General features: G+C 45.7%; 2 protein-coding genes and 1 long non-coding RNA gene across 8 annotated transcripts in view; 2 read left to right on the top strand and 1 right to left on the bottom strand.

Moving 5' to 3' along the window:
* The first annotated feature begins 8,376 nt into the window (after positions 1 to 8,376).
* On the top strand, positions 8,377 to 9,312 carry LOC132494108 (olfactory receptor 10V1-like). The gene is given in 1 exon segment (XM_060105145.1): positions 8,377 to 9,312. A coding segment is annotated over 1 exon segment (936 nt).
* Positions 9,313 to 13,417: 4,105 nt separating this feature from the next.
* Positions 13,418 to 20,749, bottom strand: LOC132492966 (uncharacterized). 4 transcript variants are annotated; one of them, XR_009532941.1, is made up of 4 exons: positions 20,536 to 20,749; positions 19,890 to 20,136; positions 18,272 to 18,437; positions 13,418 to 15,290 (listed from the first exon to the last, which is right to left on the bottom strand). It is a non-coding gene; the product is annotated as an uncharacterized LOC132492966 (long non-coding RNA). The 4 variants fall into 4 exon arrangements; XR_009532939.1 differs by lacking the exon at positions 18,272 to 18,437; XR_009532940.1 differs by lacking the exons at positions 19,890 to 20,136; positions 20,536 to 20,749 and adding an exon at positions 18,789 to 19,879.
* The window catches only part of STX3 (syntaxin 3), a 37,815-nt gene continuing 36,940 nt past the window's right edge, over positions 20,373 to 21,247 (top strand). For all 3 annotated transcript variants that reach the window (XR_009532938.1, XM_060102925.1, XM_060102924.1), the window contains exon 1: positions 20,373 to 20,591. Coding sequence is in view for 2 of the 3 variants with exons in the window: in XM_060102925.1 (XP_059958908.1) it covers positions 20,562 to 20,591 (30 nt within the window). In the remaining variant the exon portion in view is untranslated. The remainder of the gene's footprint in view (positions 20,592 to 21,247) is intronic.

The following is a 21,247-nucleotide window of genomic DNA, read 5'->3' as shown; positions in this document are numbered from 1 at the left end:
TATTGGTGAATAAATAAAGGAATGCCCAGTGCTATAACATTCTGCAATCGATGAATACTAGACATCCATTAGGTGCTTAGCTCCATACTAGGTGATGAGATGCAATTGAACTGAGTTGAACTAGTCGCCCCAATTGAGGACCTATCCTAGTAGAGGTTGAAAAATGAGTGTATAAACACAATGCAGAGTGATAAATGCTATAATTGGGGTGGGCACAAAGCCACCATGGAGCATGGAGCAGGGAGTAATTCGTTTTTGGAGGAGTGTGGGGGAAGGTGTGTGTATCAGAATAAGGCTTCATGTAACAGGTGACACTTGGCTGAGTTTTGAAGGATCCGTAGAATTTGTCTAGGTACACAAAATTAACCTCTAATTGAATAAATTAAAACTGTATGTCTTGGACTTCCCTGGTGGCGCAGTGGTTAAGAACCCGCCTGCCAATCAATGCAGGGGACGCAGGTTCGAGCCCTGGTCCAGGAAGATCCCACATGCCACGGAGCAACTAATCCCATGCGCCACAGCTACTGAGCCTGCGTGCCACAACTACTGAAGCCCACGTGCCTAGAGCCCACGCTCCACAACAAGAGAGGCCACCGCAATGAGAAGACCACACACCGCACGAAGAGTAGCCCCTGCTCACCGCAACTAGAGAAAGCCCACGTGCAGCAACAAAGACCCAATGCAGCCAAAAATGAAAAAATAAATAAATTTAAAAAACAAACAAACTGTATGTCTTTCTAAACTACCTCAAAGTTGGAGAGTAAAAATTTAGGCAATAATTAAAATATAGCTAAGTCTAGCAGCAATTAGACCAGTTTAGAATATCATGTCCCTAAACAATTCCTATTTGTGTTCAAATATTGACCTACAGGGGATGGTCAAGTTAAAAGCTAAGATAGCCTCTTGGGGCTTGGTTGAACCAAAGTAGGCAGGGAATTCTCCGGAAATGAGATGAGAAGGGGTGAGAGTTGATAAAGAACCCAGAATTCTGACTCTGCAAATCCCAAAGTCCCACGTTCTTCCCTTGAGATGTAGCAGCAGGGAGGGATTAATGGTATCTAGATGTGTGCTTTCCTCAATTCTCTGGGTAGTTTCTCAGAGATTCAGTCTCAACTGGTTCCCAAGGTATTAAGAAGAGGATTCCACCTTGGGCTTCACTCAGCCTCAGGGAAGGATGTGGCTGCCAACCTCTCTAGGCAGAAGGTAAGGAGGGTAAGGGAAGACCAGGCTGATTGAGTTGTTGTGTGGTCTAGACCCTGGGGAATGAACCAATGAACCCTACTGACCTTGGGCTTTCCTGATCCTGCGAGGGGCTTCCTCGTGTGGAGATACTAATGAATTGGAACATTAGTTTAACCTCCTGGAGCTAATGATGTGACACTGTTGATGTCAACTATACTAACAAGAAACAAGTCTTCAAAAGACACTCCACTGCTGAGGGTGAGAGAAGGAAACTCTGTCTCTCCCTAGAGAGACAGAAATGTGTCCCATTTCCTAGGTTGTCTGAGACGAGTATGAGAGAGTTGTTCAAAGAGGACTACATGCTTTGTTGGGACACCCAGAAAGCATAGTGTAATCTGCTCAGTTTTCAAGTGACACACCCAATGCCTAGTTGATAGTAGCTTCTAGATAAATTCTTGTCAAATAAGTGAATGCACGAACAGTCCTATTAATTACACCCAGTGAGGGGAGAAGGTAGATGAGTATGCAAAGGTCTTTACGGAAAAGGAAGGGCGCTCTGTGTGAAGAATGCCATGTCTTTGGAGGCAGTGCTGGTGCCACAAAAGAGACTCATCAAAGAGGATGCAATGTGGGCTTCCCTGGTGGCGCAGTGGTTGGGAGTCCGCCTGCCGATGCAGGGGACATGGGTTCATGCCCCGGTCCGGGAAGATCCCACATGCCACGGAGCGGCTGGGCCCGTGAGCCATGGCCACTGAGCCTGCGCGTCCGGAGCCTGTGCTCCGCAACGGGAGAGGCCACAACAGTGAGAGGCCTGCGTACCGCAAAAAAAAAAAAGAGGCTGCAGTGTTACTGAGGGTTTATAGTTCCTGGGTAAGAAGAGGTCTGGCATTTCCTGATTCACGCAGCAAGAAACTGTGCAATAGCAAAGGCAGGATAAAGCAGACAGTGGAAGAGAACGTTTAACCACAACCAAAGCTCACAGTATTGTTATTTTTATCCCATTGAGAAGACCCCAGAGGAGGAGTAAACTTGGGAGTAAAGAAGGGAGAGATTTCTCACTGACTCTTCAGTGCCTTGGATGAAGACACAAAAGGCAAGAATAATTTTGTATTTGTATAATATATTTATTATTCTTTGAATGCTCCTAAAAATAGAGTGCCTTACGGTAAAACCCTAGCTACAATGAGATCAAGATCAACTTATAAAAGACAAAAGTTAAATAGAAATGAAGGTATTGGGGCTGAGAAATGCTAAGTGATTGAATATAAAACTTAGTTTTGGCCTTCCTAGCAGCTAAGGTAAAAAGGGAAATGAATTAGGTAGCTCTCACAGACAAGTAGGATGACTTATATGTGTTCATTGAGAGAGAAATGTATGTGTCTGGGTGAGGGTGTGGGAAATGCACTGAGAAGTCAGGTGAGTCTTTATCCCAGGTATGTTGAACATCCATTGTATAAACAATGTGATTGTTTGTTGCAGTGGAATTCACTGTAGTTTTTAAGTGTTCCAGAGATATTCCACACAGAGAGCCTTGTTTTTTTTTTTTTTTTTTTTTTTGCGGTACGCGGGCCTCTCACTGTTGTGGCCTCTCCCGTTGCGGAGCACAGGCTCCGGACGCTCAGGGTCAGCGGCCGTGGCTCACGGGCCTAGCCGCTCCGTGGCATGTGGGATCTTCCTGGACCGGGGCACGAACCCGTGTCCCCTGCATCAGCAGGTGGACTCTCAACCACTGAGCCACCAGGGAAGCCTGAGCCTTGTATTTTTAAACTGATTTGAAAACTGACTGATATTCTGAAGAAAATTTTGAGGGATATTAAGGGCAATATGCTTGAGGGATGTGGCTTCCTTGAGCTATGGTCTAATGCACAGTTATAGCTTTGGGAAGCATGTTCATTAAATTTGTAGATGACAATGGGGAGAAATTGATTATTTGTTGGAGTAAAGAATTGTAATTCTCCATAAGATCTCAATGGGCTAGAATGATGAGCTAAATCTGAAAGGTTGACTTTAAAAAGAGATGAGGGTAAAGAAAAGAAAGAGAGAGGGAAAGGAAAGTAGAAGAAAGAAAAGGGAAGGGATGGAAAAGAAAGGGAAGGAAGAAGAAAGGAAGAAAGGAAGGTAGGAAGGAAGGAAGGAAGGTTAACTACTTAACAACAAACTCAGCCCAAGTCAAGGTTGTGGTACGTCTGGAAATGAACAAGCACATAAATAAATAACTAGATTTAGAACAATCTTGGACAACATCATTGGCAAGTGTACAGATTTTGTGGCTATATTTAGGTGTTAATCCTCATTCTGACAATTCCTGGTTGTATAACTAGGGGTATGTTATGTACTTCAGTGTCCTTGCCTTTCAAATGGGAATTTTAAAAAGCAATAACATTTGTAATGTAAAAAATAAACACATATTCTTCACAGAAAGTTTGAAAAATGGAGAAAATCATGAAGAAAATAGTCATCTCCCATTTTTCTCTAAAACACCATTGAGAGTTTATTGTTTCCTTTTAGACTGGTAGCAGAATTGGTGTCATGTTCCGCATGCAATGTTGCCTTTTCATTTTCTTCATTTAACATTATATTGTAAGCACTTTCTCACTGTATTAAACCTTATAATTATAACAATTTTAATGTCAATACGACAGTTCATCATATTAATACACCTCAAGTGACTAGAATGTCACCTCTTGTTAAGTATTTGTTGTGTTTCCTTATAAAAATTATTATCAAAGCACACTGCACATATCTTTATGTATTTGGCTCCATATTCCAGACTATTACCTCAGGACAGATCCTTCAATGTGAGGGTAGTGATTCAACACATATAATTTCTTGAAAATTGCTGATTTTCCTTCTAGAAGGGATATGCTCTTTTAGCATCAGAGTACTAAACTGAAGATTATTACTTCTACTTCAAAAGTACTGGGTAGCAGTCATTGACATTGATAGAACCTCAGTAGCTCTCCAGTGTTCATGTCAATACAAAGTTACATGGTACCTAGTATTGTGCTAGGTCCTGGGTATTAGTGAAGAACAGAATCCAATCAGTCCCTGCCCTCGTGGAGTTGAGGTTCATGGAGGGGACAGAGATACACAAGTGATCACAGAGGCAAACACATCATTAAAGGAGTGGTGAGATCCCTGGTTATAGATAATAGTTCTCTTTCTTGTGCCCGACTTGTCCCTTAATGTCTAATTCACGAAGATTATTTGGGGTAGAGGGTGTGTTGGTCGTTTTTACCCAAAGTAGGAAGAGAGACAGGCAGGTGTGTGCTCCAATGCTGCTTCTAGAAAAGGAATTAAAATTCTCAAGGAACAACAGTCTTAGAAACTTCCAAGTGAAAAATTTCCCACTATGATTCCACCCATCTTCCAACCCTCTTACCCCACACAAGGCTGTGCCCAACAGATGACAGTACAGAGGCAGAAGCATTTAGAAAAGGAAAGAAAAACTTGCAAAACACGCAGGGAGCCAGACTTTAAAAGTACCAGCCTGCCAGAATAAAAAACACAGCAAATATTCAAAGGAAAAAATTGCAAATCAGCAAGAATACTAAGGTTGCATTATTCTGTTTGTGGTGGAAAACAACAATGTCCTTACATGATTATCATACTCATAAAAGTTGTGATATATCTTCAGACATCAGCACAGCAAAAGTAAGCAAAATACATTCTTTGGTGGGGGGAGCAAAACCAGTCAGGTGATCCTGTTAGTTTTGGTTTAACTCAGGGTGCAAAGTGTCCCCCCCCCCACCCCACTTACTGTGGCATGTGAAGCATTGACACTTAATCATTGGACGCGAGGCCAAGTGTCAGTTTTTGTTTCTACAGTAGATATGATGTGTTGGTGTGTGTGTGTAGTCAGGGTATGTTGTTTTGGATACCATGTAAACTTGTCCTGAAATTCTTTCCTACTGATCATGGGCAGCAGAAAGAAAACTGGATAAAGAGATTTTAAAATAAATTAAAATATAAGATTCTTTTCCTTTATGCATTCAACAATTGTCTGTTAAAACGTTCTCTATGCTAGTCATATGGACAGGACTTGGCATTTAATTTGGGGACCATTTATAGAAGTGAGGGCAGAATTAAGGGCACTTACTGTTACCAAGTCCAAGCTCGGACTGTTCACCACAAGACAGGACAATAAATCGAGAGACGAGTTGTTGGGGCAAGGAACAGTGATTTTATTCAGAAAGCCAGCAGACTGAGAAGATGGTGGACTCATGTCCCAAAGAACCATCTTGCTAGGGTTTGGATGCTAGTTTCTTCTATAGAACAAAGGGGAAGATGAGGAGATAAAGTAAAAAAGGCAATAAATTGTTGCAAATATTTCCTGGTTCCAGCCAGCTTCCCAAGAAGGTGTTAATTTCTTCTTTCCTGCAGCCATTCATGGGTGGGCCTGGTCAGGATGTTTCCTGTGAGCTAAACAAAGGTATTTTAGCTTAAGCTCAGGCATGGGGGGCAGGGTTCCCAGAGATGGGCCATTATGTATACTTTAAGCGTATAGGCAACACTTTAGTGATTAACTTGTAGCAAAAACAATAGAAAACAAATGTTAAATGAAAAGAAAAGGATCCAATATGGACTCAGATTTATTTTTCCTTGTTACACTATAAGGGATGGTGAGGCACTCAGGGCTAGCAATGGTAGGAAACTGTTTGCATCCTTGGGCCTGAAGTGACAAGGTGAGAGAACACTGTTACTGGAGCCCAGCAAAAACTGAAGCAATGGAAGATGGGCCACGCAACAAGAGCTGTGGTCATAGAACCATCATGGTAGAGGGAGAAGGGGGTAGTGGTGTGTGTATGGGGAGAGGGATAAATACCCTACATACCTTTGTGCTACTCTTTATTTTCCTTCAAGTACCTTCATTGGCCACATCCAAACAGAAGCCACAGGGTGAGTGAGCTCAGATGATTCAGTCCTTAGTGACCAGCCTCCCAGGCAGCAGAGCAGGGTGGAGAGTGGATCTTGGGGGGTAGACCTAGATTAACCAACAAAACCTTCCCTTTGCATAACACTAAGAGGAAGAGCAGTCTCCAAAAGTGATGGAAACATAGTGTCCAGAGAGGTGGGAAAAAAAGTTTGGGTAGAATAGCATCACAGAGTCCTTGGGTGAGGAATTTCAAGGAAAAGGGAGCCTCCAGTGCAACAGAGATCAAGTCAAAAAGTAGCCACTGGATTCAGCAATTTGGAAGTCATTGGTGACCTTCATTAGAGTGGTCTCTGGCTGTAAGACTGGAACCAGACTGTGCTAAAGAAAGAATAGGAAATGGTTGAAATGCAAAGGAGACAGGGAGCTTTTAGAAGATGGTATAAGATTAAGGGAAGTTGCTTTTTGCCATGAGAGGTAAAGTTGCTGTAGAGGTGGAGCAGAAACAGATACTGGAGACAGACTGAATGATTGTGAAGCAAGATCACAGAGGAAGCAGGAGGGACTGAGACCACTAGCTTTGCAGAGGAGAGGGGACACTTCTAGAGTGGCATATGGGGATTTGCTATTGGGTATATGGAGGGAGAATGTTGTGGGTCTAGAGCTGGTGAGCATGATGATGAGTTGCCTCCAGGTAGCTTCTGTTCTTTTTTTTCAGTGAAGCTGGAGGCTGGGTCATTACTGTTGGTGAGAGAAGAGGTAGCAGAAGAGAGGTCTTAAAGAGACCAGGGAAATTTGCCCTGGTCTTGGGACCCAAAGGAGCAGCTGACTGAGAGCCTTGGGGACAGCACTGGGGTTGATAATACCTCTCTAACCCTACCATGGCACCAGTCAGCAGAATTTTGTGATCTTCTTTAGTCATGTTCAGCCTGGAATGAAGATGCTGGATATTACAGAAGGTAACAGGGTTGGCAGAAGATCAAGGAACTGAAGACAGTGACAGTATTGGTAAAAGACTGATGAAAGAGATGGACCATAGATCTTGGTTGGATGGGGCATGGAGGAAAACCCAAAGGAGGCTTATTTGGGGGAACTGGAGGCATCAAAGGTGGTCTTGAAAAGGTGGAAGAAGAATAGTATTGATGATTGCTAACATTTTTGGAGAGTTTCCTAGGGGCCAGACACATTTACTTCTCACAGCAATCCTACCTGCTGTGTCCTACTGTTGTCTTCACAGATGAAGAAATTGAAGCAGAAAGCTTCAGTAAGTTGTTCAAGGTCCTACTGTTGGTCAATGACAACCAGACAAGGGATTGAGGGCGTAGAGATTTGTGGTCTAGGAATAGTATATTGTGGGTTAACATTTCATTGCTGACTTGAACAGATATTCATACACCAATTTTCATAGCAACATTATTCACAATAGCCAAAATGTGGAAACAATCCAAGCGTCTACGAACAGATGAATGGATAGCAAAATGTGGCATACACACATACGATGGGATATTATTCAGGCATGAAAAGGAACATAATTTTTTTTTTGAGGTACGCGGGCCTCTCCCTGTTGTGGCCTCTCCCGTTGCGGAGCACAGTCTCCAGACGCACAGGCTCAGCGGCCATGGCTCATGGGCCCAGCTGCTCCGCAGCATGTGGGATCTTCCCGGACCGGGGCACGAACCCGTGTCCCCTGCATCGGCAGGCGGACTCTCAACCACTGCGCCACCAGGGAAGCCTGAAAAGAAACATAATTTTGATATAAGCTATCACATGGATGGACCTTGAAAACATTATGCTTAGTGAAATAAGCCAGACACCGAAGGACAAATACTATATGATTCCACTTACATGAGGTACGTAGAACAGGCAAATTCACTGAGACAAAGTAGGATTGACGTAGCTAGGAGCTGGGAGGAGGAGATCGTGGAGGAGATCATTAGTTTATTGGGTAGAGTTTTTGTTGGGGATGATAGAAAAGTTTTGGGTATAGATAGGGGTGATGGTTATACAACATTGTGAATGTATTTAATGTCACTGAATTGTACACTTACACATGGTTAAAATGATAAATATTATGTAATGTATATTTTACCACAATTAAAAAAAAAGATTTCAGTGGGGAGCTACTTCTGGGTGATTACAACAACAAAAAAGCTGTTGTAGAAGTAAGTTGCTAAATTTGGAGGTAAAGATGGTTTTAGTTGAGGAAGGAAGGGAGAGGCCAGGAGCTGAATGGGTCATCCAGCAGGAGCCCTGTGTCCTGACATTTATGTATCCTCAGGGGGCAGCGCCTGTGCCATTAGCAGGCCCGATGCATTGAATACATGGAGGATGCAAACCAGACTGGAATGATTCACTTCCACTTCCACCCCTTCTCCAAACTCCCCGAGGTACAGATGCTGATTTTTGTGACCTTCCTGATTATGTACCTGGTCCGCGTCAGCGGCAACCTCTCCATTTCTCTCATCAGCTGGATTGACCGTTCTCTCCACACCCCCATGTACTTCTTCCTGACCAACTTGGCAGCTCTGGAGATCTGCTACTCTTCCACCTTTGCCCCTCTGACTCTGACAAGCACCCTGTCCATGGAGAAAACCCTCATCTCCTTGCCTGGCTGTGGTGCTCAGATGTTCTTCTTCATATTCCTGGGCAGCACTGACTGCATTCTGCTGGCCGTCATGGCCTATGACAGGTTCGTGGCCATCTGCCACCCTTTGCGTTACACCCTCGTGATGAGCTGGTGATTTTGTGCCTGACTGGCCCTGGGCTGTCTGGTGTTGGGGTTCATCTTGGCCATGCAGCTAACTGTGCTCATCTTCCAACTCCCCTTCTGTAGGAGCAAAGAAATCAGTGTGTTCTATTGTGATGTCCTTCCTGTTATGAGACTGGCCTGTGCAGATACCCGGGTCCACGAGGCCACTCTGTTTGTGGTTGGTGTCACTGTCCTCACCGTCCCCTTCCTGCTTATCACCCTGTCCTATGTCTTCATCGTGGCTGCCATCCTGAAGATCCGCTCTGTGGAGGGGAGGCACATGGCCTTCTCAACCTTCTCCCACCTGACTATGGTTCTGCTCCAGTATGGGGGTGTGAGCCTCATCCACCTGTGCCCCAGCTCCAGCTACTCTCCAGAGAGGGGCCAGGTAGTGTCTGTGGTTTACACATTCATCACCCCTATGCTGAACCCCTTGATCTACAGCATGAGGAACAGAGAGCTTAAGGATGCTTTGAAGAGAGCATTGATGAGGTTCCTGTCATCCTAAACACAACAAACACCCTGGATGTTCCTCTGTAACGTTGCTGAGTAGAGACAAATGGGTATGCTCTCTGAAAGATGGGAGACAGGGGCTAAGAGGTCATTGATTTTACACTGTTACTTCTTCCTGGTTATATTATTTTTAAAAAGGCATTTTCCTTTTCTCATTCTTAGACTCCTCATCTCTAAAATTGGGATTAAAATGCCCACAAGACCTAAATTCTGGGATAGTTATGATGATCAAAAGATATATTAAGTGGAAATACTTTGTGACTTCCATTTATTATTATTATTATTTTGCCGCAGGGCATGTGGGGTCTTATTTCCCCAACCAAGGATTGAACCTGCGCCCCCTGCAGTGGAAGCATGGAGTCTTAATTGCTGGACCACCAGGGAAGTCCCTGTTTTGTGACTTTTAGAGGGAGATGTAGCAGTGTACGTCATTATCACTATCCTCAGCATCAAGTGGAAAGTCTGTGTTCTGCTTTGGACGTCTCTCCAGATGTAGTTCTCAGGTTCTTAGCATTGCATGTATGGGCAGGGGCAGGGCCAAGAATAAGAGGCAAATCAAACCAGGACCATCCCAGTCATGATTCCCATTATGTAAATGCTGAGTTTGTGCCGCTTTGAATTATTTATCTTTCATCCTAAATTATCTTCCAGGGAAAAGTGATAGGGAAAGCACTAGAGTTTTAAAGTTTTCAGCTGCATGGCCAAGATGAACCCCAACACCAGAGAGCCCAGGGCCAGGCGGGCACAAAATCACCAGCTCATCACGAGGGTGTAACGCAAAGGGTGGCAGATGGCCACGAACCTGTCATAGGCCATGACAGCCAGCAGAATGCAGTTTTGTTAGTTTAAAGTTTTGTTAGTTTCTCTTTATTTAACTTTATACCTGGAGCTAATCTGTCTCCATCTCAATCTCTGACTCTATTAGTCTGCTTCCAAATCCCTCTCCCTTTATCCATTTATTCTCTGTCCCTTTCTTCTCTCGTTCTCGCTCTCTTGTACACACACACACACACACACACACGCATACACATTTATCTCATATTCTCCCTTTCTGCCTACCCCTAGTTGATATGGCCTGAATATTTGTGTTCCTTCCAAATTCACATGTTGAACTACTAATGCCCAGTGTGATGACATTAAAAGATGGGGCCTTTGGGAGGTGCTTAGGTCATGAGGGTAGAGCCCTCATGAATGGGATTAGTCCCCTTATAAAAGAGACCCCTTAGAGCTCCCTAGCTCCTTCAGCCATGTGAGGATACAATGAGAAGTCTGTGACCTGGAAAAGGGCCTTTACCCAACCACGCTGGTACCCTAATCTTAGACTCCTAGCATCCAAAATTGTGAGAAATAAATTTCTCTTGTTTATAAAGCCACCAGTCTGTGGTATTGTGTTACGGCAGCCCAAATAGACTAAGACTAGTGTATGTATTATGCTAAGTATGCATAATATGGAAAAATTGCTTTGTTCACTAAGCCCCTTGGTGTAGAAGAGAGGTAGTGTTGGTTCAAAACTGGATTCAGGTAAAACAGAGCTAATTCTGTGAAGACAGACACTGACTGGATACATTGAGGAGGTGAAAGAACTCATTCATACGGTTCCGAGCAGTCTGAGTAGGATGATGATCATTCTGATGATGCCCATTTGTCTCAAGGCAACAGCAGCAGAACATAGACGCTTTACTATCTTTTTGTAAGGTAGAGGAAGCTCACTCATTCTTCTACCTGTTGATTACTGAGGAATTTATTTATTCAGCGACATTGAAAAAGACAGTAAGCAATGATTTATTGAACTCTGCTGTGTACTATGCTCCCACCTGTGGTAGGTGGAACAGGAAATGGAAAGGTAAGGAAGAGGCAGCTCCTGCCTGGAAGGAAGTTAAAAGTCGAGCAGTATATGAGAACATACACCACGATGACACCAAGGGCCAAGTGAGACAATGCTATGAGCCACCAAAGGAGGGTCCGTGAAGGGAATCCAGGTTAGTTTGATGGGGAAGGTGGCACACGAGCGGCACCATGCCAGGTCTTCAGGTCTGCATGTACGCAGAGGGGCAGGAAGGACATTTCTGGAGGAGAGAACTGTGAGGGCACAAAAACAAGGGAATCAGCTACGTAGGGACACAGCCTCTGTTTCCCTACCTGGAAAAACATAACACGTGTGACATGACATTTTTCTTTTATTTTTTTCTGACGTGTATCACAGGCCTACAGGGCAGAAACCATGACCAGAAGTCATATGACCTGAAGCTGAAATGTCACCTTGCTCTTTTGAAAGACGAGAACCCAAAAGGATCTTCTTTGGTGCACTTACAGAGGCTTGCTGCTCCTCCTATGTTCTACTGCAGTGTTCTACTAGGTCAGTGTTACTACCTGTAGGACACCAATCCTGTTGAATAATAGGTGTTTGGGGGAAATAAGCATTATACGGTCAAACAAATGTGAAGAATACTATGCTGATCAAAATAAAACTCGTGGTTTACTGCAGGTTTATTCAGTGCCTGCACTGTGCAAACATGCAGTCATGGCACTCCAAGATGAGGGATGCGTGTTGAATGATTTCTAAATTGTCACCACCAAACTCTTTTATTCCTTGGAATCTCTTAGGAAATATTTTATCTTGTTGAATCTACTTTGGAAAATGCTGCCGTGGCTAAGGCTGACGGGATAAAAAGAGGGCAATTTCTGGGCTTCCCTGGTGGCGCAGTGGTTGCGAGTCCGCCTGCCGATGCAGGGGACGCGGGTTCGTGCCCCGGTCTGGGAGGATCCCACATGCCGCGGAGCGGCTGGGCCCGTGAGCCATGGCCGCTGAGCCTGCGCATCCGGAGCCTGTGCTCCGCAACGGGAGAGGCCACAGCAGTGAGAAGCCCGCGTACCGCAAAAAAAAAAAAAAAAAAAAAAAAAGAGGGCAATTTCACTAGTGATTGAAATATTCCAGGCACTTTTCAATTCCCCATGCTCTTTGAGAAAACAGTGTAGTTATGAGTCAGCAGTCTTCTTTTCCAGTGATTGAATAAGGGAATTAATGATTGCCATATATCAACCCATTTATCATCATAATAACCCATGAAATGCGTGTTATTATTATCTCTGCTTACATATAAGGAAACTGAGACACAGGGAGGCTAAGTAACTTGTTCAAGGTCACACAGCCAGTAAACATAAAACTGAGATTTGACCTGGGCAGCGTGGTCACCAAAGCCTGGGCACAAAACCACTCTCCCAACATGCTATGACTGTCTGATAAGAGCTTGGGAAAATCGCTTCATTTTTCTAACAATTCAGTTGCATGATAAAATGGGGACAATACTATCTACTCTGTCTCCCCGAGTTATTGTGAGATATCCAAGGAAAAAAAGCCCCAAACTGTAAAAGGATAATAAAAGATGCACATGGTTATTCAAACATCGACATGGAGAAATACACTAGATGGCTCAGCTTTTTAAATACCAAAAGTTTAAAGACATAAGTGTTCAATTCCTTTCACCTAAGGTTTCCCTATGTTTATCCTGTTACTCTTGATAGGTGTTTCACAGGTGTTGTAAGAAACAAGCATGTCTTCTGCAGCTCAGATGTAACAGCAGGCTTCTCTGCTTGAGGCTTCCTCACTGAGTCTTCCCACTTACCTTGCCAGGCTCCTCGGAGAACTCTGTGCTTGAGGGCTCCAGGGATTAAGGAGTTTGTATAAACATAAAAACAAATGAATATGGTGCAAATTATTTATATTGTTAAATCACAGGTATAGGTATGTGGTATAGGGAGATTCGTGTTAGGAAAACATCTGAACAACATGATATAAAACATCTTTATAAACAAAGCACATTATTTTTTAAAAATTTATTTTATTGAAGTATAGTTGATTTACAATGTGGTATTAATTTCTAATGTATAGCAAAGTGATTCAGTTATATATATATATACATCTTTCATATTCTTTTCCATTATGGTTTATTACAGGATATTGAATATAGTTCCCTGTGCTCTACAGTAGGACCTTGTTATTTATCCATTCTGTATATAATATTTTGCATCTGCTAATTCCGAACTCCCCCTTCATCCCTTCCCCACCCATCCCCCTCATCCTTGGCAACCACAAGTCTGTCCTCTATGTCTTTAAAATACATTGTTTTAAACACACAGTTCAGTGACACAGGGAGTTGCAACTGCATTTAGTTTTAAGATCCAGGAAGGATCTTCTTTCCTCCTTAAGGAGAGGAGAGGAGAATCCCTAGGGAGTGTGTGTGTGTGTGTGTGTGTGTGTGTGTGTGTGTGTATGTGTAGTCACACACTACATAAGAACAGTAGTCAACTATTCCTTGATTTATCCTCCAAATAATTGCAGTGCACCTACCTCACAGTACCCCTGGAAGGTGAATAACATAATACCTGGTCGTTGCTCTCAACAGATATGTAAGCAACGAGGTATAAGACAACCCAGGGTTTGCTTCATTTTTTTTGTGTGTGGTATGCGGGCCTCTCACTGTTGTGGCCTCTCCTGTTGCGGAGCACAGGCTCCGGACGTGCAGGCTCAGCGGCCATGGCTCAGGGGCCCAGCCGCTCTGTGGCATGTGGGATCTTCCCGAACCGGGGCACGAACCCATGTCCCCTGCAGCAGCAGGTGGACTCTCAACCACTGCGCCACCAGCGAAGCCCTGCTTTTAAAATAGATCTGAACAAGTACTGTTTGGGGTGGGAGGGCAGAGGGCCAAGGAGACGTGAACTGGAGAAGGCCTCGGTCTTGAAGGGGGAGTAGGGATTTGTCAGACATGAAATGGAAAAAGGACAAATCAGGCAGAGATGGGTGGGAAATCCTGGGCATGTTAGATGCAGGGAAGAGGTGGGTGTTTGAGGAGGCTGAAGGTGGGGCTGTGTGTGTCAGGGAGTGACAGTACCTTGGGCTGGGGCCAGACTGCGCAAGGGCTTGAATGCCATTCCAAGAAGAGTCTGGACTCCTTAATCTTGTAATAAGGAGCCACTGATGAGTTTTAATCAGAAGAAAGACATAATGGAGCCATATGACAAGAAGCTTCATTTAATTAATTTGGTAAACCCTAACTGAGTGCCTACAATGACGTTTTGGGGCCGAGGCTGGGGTCTGGGTTCGCATTAGTGAAAAGGAAAGACAAGGCTGCTGACCTCACGGAGCTCATGGAAGGTACAGGAGGTACACCAGGTTACACAGTGTGGTAGGGCTATCTTCAAGTCCAGGCTGTCAGGGAAGCATGTGTGAGGGACACAATCCTAGAATGGGTCAGAGTTGTCCAGTTCAGATACAGGGGAGAAGAGAGCTCTGAGGTGAAAGAGCGTAACTCTGGCATGAACTTGGGATTTGAATTGTGTCCTAGGCAGCTGCTGAGATGGCTCTCCGTCTTCATCCCCTTATGTAATCTCCTGGCCTTGAGTATGGGCTGAACCTAGGACTTCTCTCTCTCTCTTTTTTTTTTTTTTTTTTTGCGGTATGTGGGCCTCTCACTGTTGTGGCCTCTCCCGTTGCGGAGCACAGGCTCCGGACGCGCAGGCTCAGCAGCCATGGCTCACGGGCCTAGTTGCTCCGCAGCATGTGGGATCTTCCCAGACCGGGGCACGAACCCGTGTCCCCTGCATCGGCAGGCGGACTCTCAACCACTGCGCCACCAGGGAAGCCCTAGGGCTTCTCTTTTAATCGATACAGTATGGCAAAAGTGATGTCACAGCCGAGATTAGGTTATAGAAACACTTGGGCTTTTCTCTCTCTTTCTCTATCCCTCTCACCTGCTTGGGCTGATGGAATTCAGCTGCCATGTTGTGAGCTGCCCTATGAAGAGGCCCACAGGGTGAAGTACAGCCCTTGAAGAACTGAATCTTGCTGGCAACCATGTGAGTGACTTTGGAAGCAGATCCTTTCCCAGTCAAGCCATGAGATGAGACGCAGCCTCCAGCCAACACCTTAATTGCAGTCTTGAGGCAGAGGCACCCAGCTAAACTGCACCTGGATTCCTGAATCACAGAAACGAGAGGGTAATGTTGTTTCAAGCTGTTTTAAGGTAATTTGTTATGTGGCAATAGATAACTAATACAAACTGTAAGGGGGTGAAAACTACAAGTCAGGAAGTGTATTCTCCATCCTCCCTGCAGTGGGGAAGAACTGCTGTGGGGAACAGAAAAGATCTTCTCTGGGCTTCCCTGGTGGCGCAGTGGTTGAGAGTCCACTTGCTGATGCAGGGGACACGGGTTCGTGCCCCGGTCCGGGAAGATCCCACATGCCGCGGAGTGGCTGGGCCCGTGAGCCATGGCCGCTGAGCCTGCGCATCCGGAGCCTGTGCTCTGCAACGGGAGAGGCCATAACAGGCCATAACAGGCCACAACAGTGAGAGGCCTGCGTACCAAGAAAAAAAAAAAAAAGAAAGGACATTCCCTTTCAATTTTCTAGCTCCTTTATCTCTTTCTATTGAACACCGAACCCTGGGGACACTGCCTCCAGGTACAATAGCCAGAAAGTGGTCTCACCTGTTCCTCAGCAGGCCCTGAGGGTCAAGGTGGGGTAAGGCTCAGTGCTTTTCTCCAGTGGGAAAGAAACAGGCTTAGAGGAAAGAGAGAGAGAGGGAAGTGGAGCCCCAGACCCCAGGATCTTCTTTTTGGTTTGTTTGTAAAGGTGAAATTAAGTGTTGGCTGACTTATCTATAGCCAAAATGCAAACACTTGATTTAATCTTGCTATATTTGTTTAGTGGGGAAACAGCTACGCACTAGACATGGTGGGAAACCAAGCACCCTGGTAGAGCAGAAAAATAAAAATACATCAGAGAGGAGGGGATCCTACTAAGCCTGGAACCTTAAGTCACTGTCCATCTACGTGGAGACCCTACAGTCCACTTGGGCTCAATGTCAGAGTCTTCCTCACCAGCCCATGGCCTCTCCTCACCCAGGTCCCTTGTCCCTCAGTAACTTGACTTTCTTCAGTTTATTTTACACAACTAGCTGCTGCAATCCAGACTTCTGCCTGTCATGGAAGAGCAAATATTAATAGAAAATGAACAAAATAGGGTTCATACCTAATAGGAGTTTTTTAAAAAAGGCTTGAAGTCTGTGACAACTCCCTTCGAATAGAATGTCATAAGAAGAGAACTCTGCTGATGCTTCCCTTCCTGGGTTCCTGGACTCTACGTGCAGTTAAGAGCGCTCTTTATGCTGTTTTCAATGTGTAAAAAGGTTAAGGAAAATCAAATGGTCATTTCTGTTATGGCCACATAGGCTAACCAAAATGTCATTTTTTTTCCCCTTCATGGAAACATCCTCTCCTAGGAAACCAAATTTCTTTTTTGTTTCCTAGTTTTATTGAAATATATATTGACATATAACATTGCATTAGTTTAAGGTGTGCAACATAATGATTTAAAAAAAAATTTTATTTGTGTATAGTTGATTTATAATGTGTTAGTTTCAGGTGTACAGCAAAGTAATTCAGTTATACATATACATATGCCCATTCCTTTTCAGATTCTTTTCCCATATAGGTTACCACTGAGTATAGAGTTCCCTGTGCTATACAGTAGGTTCTTGTTGGTTATCTATCTTCTATATAGTAGTGTGTACATGTTAATCCCAAAATGATAACCACAATATATCCATCACCTCACATAGTTACAACTTTGTTTTTGTTTTGATAAGAACTTTTTTTCCCCCAGCATCATGATTTAATTAAGGGAGCATATTCACTGTAGAGAACTGTAGAGAATATATTGATGATTGTAAATGTGACTCTTCATTACAGCCTTAAAATTTTTGAAAGACCAAAGCACAAAGATGTCAATTATATATCCAAACTACAGGTACAAAACAAGTACATGTATTTTCCATGCTCCAAAATTGAGTACACACTGTACTGTCATAGGGAAGGGGGTTACCAATGAAGACCTGACAATAAAGTACTCAAGATTGATATACCAAAATAAAATATAAAACAGGAGTTTATAAAAACAAGTTTGACAATAGCAGAGAGGACCCTTGATAAGAACTTTTAGGATCTAGTCTGTTAGCAACTCCAAATATACAGTACAGTATTATTAACTATAGTCACCATGCTGTACATTACATCCCCAGGACTTACATATTTTATAATTTGAAGTTTGTACCTTTCGACTCCCTTCACCCATTTTGCTCCCCGCCCCCCATCTCTGGCAATCATCTGTTCTCTGTATCTATGAGTTTGAGGAAACCAAATTCTGATTACCTAGTAAATGTATTTTCTAAGGGATATGGAATCATTCAAAACAAGATATCCACAAATGAAAATTAAGAATGTATGATGTTCTTGGGCTTCCCTGGTGGCGCAGTGGTTGAGAATCTGCCTGCCAATGCAGGGGACACGGGTTCGAGCCCTGGTCTGGGAGGATCCCACATGCCGCGGAGCAACTGGGCCTGTGAGCCACAACTACTGAGCCTGCGCGTCTGGAGCCTGTGCTCCGCAACAAGAGAGGCCGCGATAGTGAGAGGCCCACGCACCGCGATGAAGAGTGGCCCCCACTTGCCACAACTAGAGAAAGCCCTCGCACAGAAACGAAGACACAACACAGCCATAAATAAATAAATAAATAGAGCAAAGTGTCAACAAGTAAAAGTAAATAAACACTATTAAAAAATAAAAAAATAAGGGCTTCCCTGGTGGCGCAGTGGTTGAGAGTCCGCCTGCCGATGCAGGGGACACGGGTTCGTGCCCCGATCCCGGAAGATCCCACATGCCGCGGAGCGGCTGGGCCCGCGAGCCATGGCCGCGGAGCCTGTGTGTCCGGAGCCTGTGCTCCGCAACGGGAGAGGCCACAGCAGTGAGAGGCCCGCGTACAGCAAAATAAAAAATAAAAAATAAAAAAAAATAAAAAAAATAAAAATAAAAAATAAATAAATAAATAAAAATTTAAAAAAAGAATGTATGATGTTCTTGATCTTGCAAAGTTCGAGAATAGTTTTGATCAGCCTCCTTACCTCACAGATGAGAGAATAGATTGTGTGATGTCAAGTGACAGCTGTTTTGTGGCAGAAACTGTGTCTCAAACTCAGTCCTCCTGGCTATGTGTCAGCAATCGTTCTGTGGTTCCATAGCTACTGTCCCTTCATGGAAAGCCCGTCTTGTGAAGGACAGATTAAATTTCTTCAGTGTTTGGACAAAGGCAAAGAGAAAGAAACAGTGGTGGAAGTTATAGGAAGGAAAATTTTTGTTTCATATAACAAAACACTTAAACAACACTTGGAACTGTTCAACCAGAGAAGATGCTTGAGAGTGTTTGAAAAAAATGAAAAAATTAAAATGCATTCAGGCAGAGGCTGAATGGCCACGCTTGATCATTTCCTGTGGTCCTTTTCAGACGTCTAATATAAAGAGTTGTTCACATATCTGTCTCCTCAGAAGACTCTCTTTTCCTGAAGCGCGGAAACTTAACTATCTCCATTAACAAAAATTTGTTAAGGAAAGGAGGTGGAATGCGGTTTCTGATTAGCTTACCGTTTCCATTTCTGACCACCAGGGGGCGCAGAAGCCTTCCCTTTACCAAAGACTGGAAATTAATTCACCTAGCGAACGCCTCGGGTAGAAGGAAGTGTGCAGGACTAGAGCGAGGATTACAGACCATATCTTCATGGGAGGGGATGAAGTCAGCACGGAGCAAGCGCTAAGATTGCAGAACAGGGCAAAGTTCTGTTAGAATTACAAAAATATTTACAGCCCTTTAAAAATATATATATTTATTTATTTTTGGCTGCGTTGGGTCTTCGTTGCTGCACGCGGGCTTTCTCTAGTTGCGGTGAGCGGGGGCTACTCTTCGTTGTGGTGCACGGGCTTCCCATTACGGTGGCTGCTTCCCTTATTGCGGGCTTAAGTAGTTGTAGCGCGAGGGCTCTAGAGCGCAGGCTCAGTAGTTGTGGCACACGGGCTTAGCTGCTCCGTGGCATGTGGGATCTTCCCGGACCAGGGCTTGAACCCGTGTCCCCTGCACTGGCAGGCGGATTCTTAACCACGGCACCACCAAGAAAGTCCTACAGCCCTTTAATCTGGATGCAGAGCTCAGATTCTTTCCCTGATTTGAGGATTGAATCTTAGGCCTGTCAGTCCTATTTATTGAGCTCCACTCCATATCTGCTGGATATGTCATCTGTTCCCAAGAAGGAAGATAAAGAGGGAAGAGGGAAGAGAGGGTGGAGGTGTGGGGCCGGGGAGGGGAGAAAGACGGAGGGGCAGTGCGAAGAAACCGCCCACTTTTCAGAAAGTGGGATCAGGTACTGCTCACCTAGGGGATCAGGTAGGAAAGCTTAAGCTTTCCAATACACACATCCTTCTCTTACAGCTCTCTGCTCCACAGTCACGAATCAGTCATTCCTCCTCTGTCAGCAAGGCCCCACAGCAAACTGGGAAGTGGGTAATATCTCTGATTTATAGATACAGAAACGGAGTCCCCTAGAGAAACAATAACTTTCCAAAGGTACACACTTTGTTAGTGGCAGGTGTTCTGACTTCATCCTTGAACTGCTTGCATTTCTCTTAAGGATCCCCATTGCCAACAGCATAAAATCCAAATTCTTCGTCCCAGCCTTCCCCACCCCGCCTCACCTCCAGTTATTTCCACGAGGAACACACTCTTTCAGCTCCAGCACGCAGTCCCCCGGACCGTGCGCATTCCTTTACTTGGAATGCCCTTCCTCCAGGCAGAATTAATTGCTCTCTCTCTCCCACCTGTTATAGCACGAATCACGTTGTCTCAGAGTTCCTCGTTTATGGGATGTGGGCGCCGCCTAGCAATGAATCAGTCTGTTGAGGGCTGGATCCTAGCACAGAGCCCGGCACAGGTAGTGAATGGCTGTTGAATGGAAAGGTTGGAATTGAGGTCAGATAGACCCACTCGCGGCGGGATCTCCCAGTGCTGCTCCATCGGGGCACCTGGAGCTAGGGGAGGTGGAGTGAGAGGCGCGAAAGGTGGCCGGGCGGCGGCGGGGCACTGGCCCTTTAAGGAGGAGCGCGGGGCGCGGCCCAGGTAAGGGGCGGGTCCGCCGGGCGGATCAGCGCTGCGCGCCGGCGCCGGCCGGGGAGCCGGATTTGGAGCGCGCTGCGCCGGCTGGATCGGAGGGGGCGGCGCGGCGGAGTCTCCAGTGGCCTCGGACGCTCCTTCGCGCCCGCGGCCGCCGCCCGCCTCCGCCTGCTCCTTCGTCCTGGCCGGGCCCGGCCGCCACTTCCGGCCGCTCACCTGGGACGCGCTCACCTGCCTCCGGGCGCCTGGGCACCAGGATGAAGGACCGGCTGGAGCAGCTGAAGGCCGTGAGTCCCGCCGCACCCGGGAACCGGGCGGGCCGGGGGCTGCGGGGGTGGAGCTGCGCGGGAGAGGGGCTTCCCTCGCTCCCCCAAATCGAGGCTGGGCGGGGGGAGTGCGGGGCGGGCGCAAGGCCTGTCCTCCCCAAGCCCCAGACGCACCCACCCCTCCTCTCTGGGGTCATGTGCCGGTGATTCATCGCTAGGCTGCAATTTCCCTGGATGCCTCTAGTCTCCTCCCCGCCCCCCAAGCTGGACAGCATCAGTCTAGAGATGGGATCCGCGGGAGGTGGTGGGTGCTTGGGTCCAGCGGGGCTCTCTGTGAGGTCAAGGGGCACTCACCACCTGCCCAATGCTGCCTGGCACTGTGCCCAGTACCCGCCTCCTCCCACGCTCCTCCTCGTTTCTCTCTTGGGGGACGCTGAGACGACTGCCTTCGCCCCCGGAGAGCAGCTCTAGTGGGTGACCTCCCGAGCTGTGAGCTGGTCACGTGCCTGGATGGGGGCCAGCTCCTCACCACCCAGCTGTCTGTAATGATTAATTCCCCCTCCCACGCCCACCCCCATCCTTGGGACAGCTGTGGTCAGGGCCAAGGATCTGCAGGTAGATCGTTTCCGGTTCTGCTGCACAAAAGCTGTAAAACCTTAGGCTACTGTACTCTTTTG

This window comes from Mesoplodon densirostris, chromosome 7 (assembly GCF_025265405.1).
Source record: "Mesoplodon densirostris isolate mMesDen1 chromosome 7, mMesDen1 primary haplotype, whole genome shotgun sequence".
Taxonomy (NCBI): Eukaryota; Metazoa; Chordata; class Mammalia; order Artiodactyla; family Ziphiidae; genus Mesoplodon; species Mesoplodon densirostris.
Note: the sequence above shows the minus strand (reverse complement) of the source record. Positions and strands in the feature narration are given on the sequence as shown.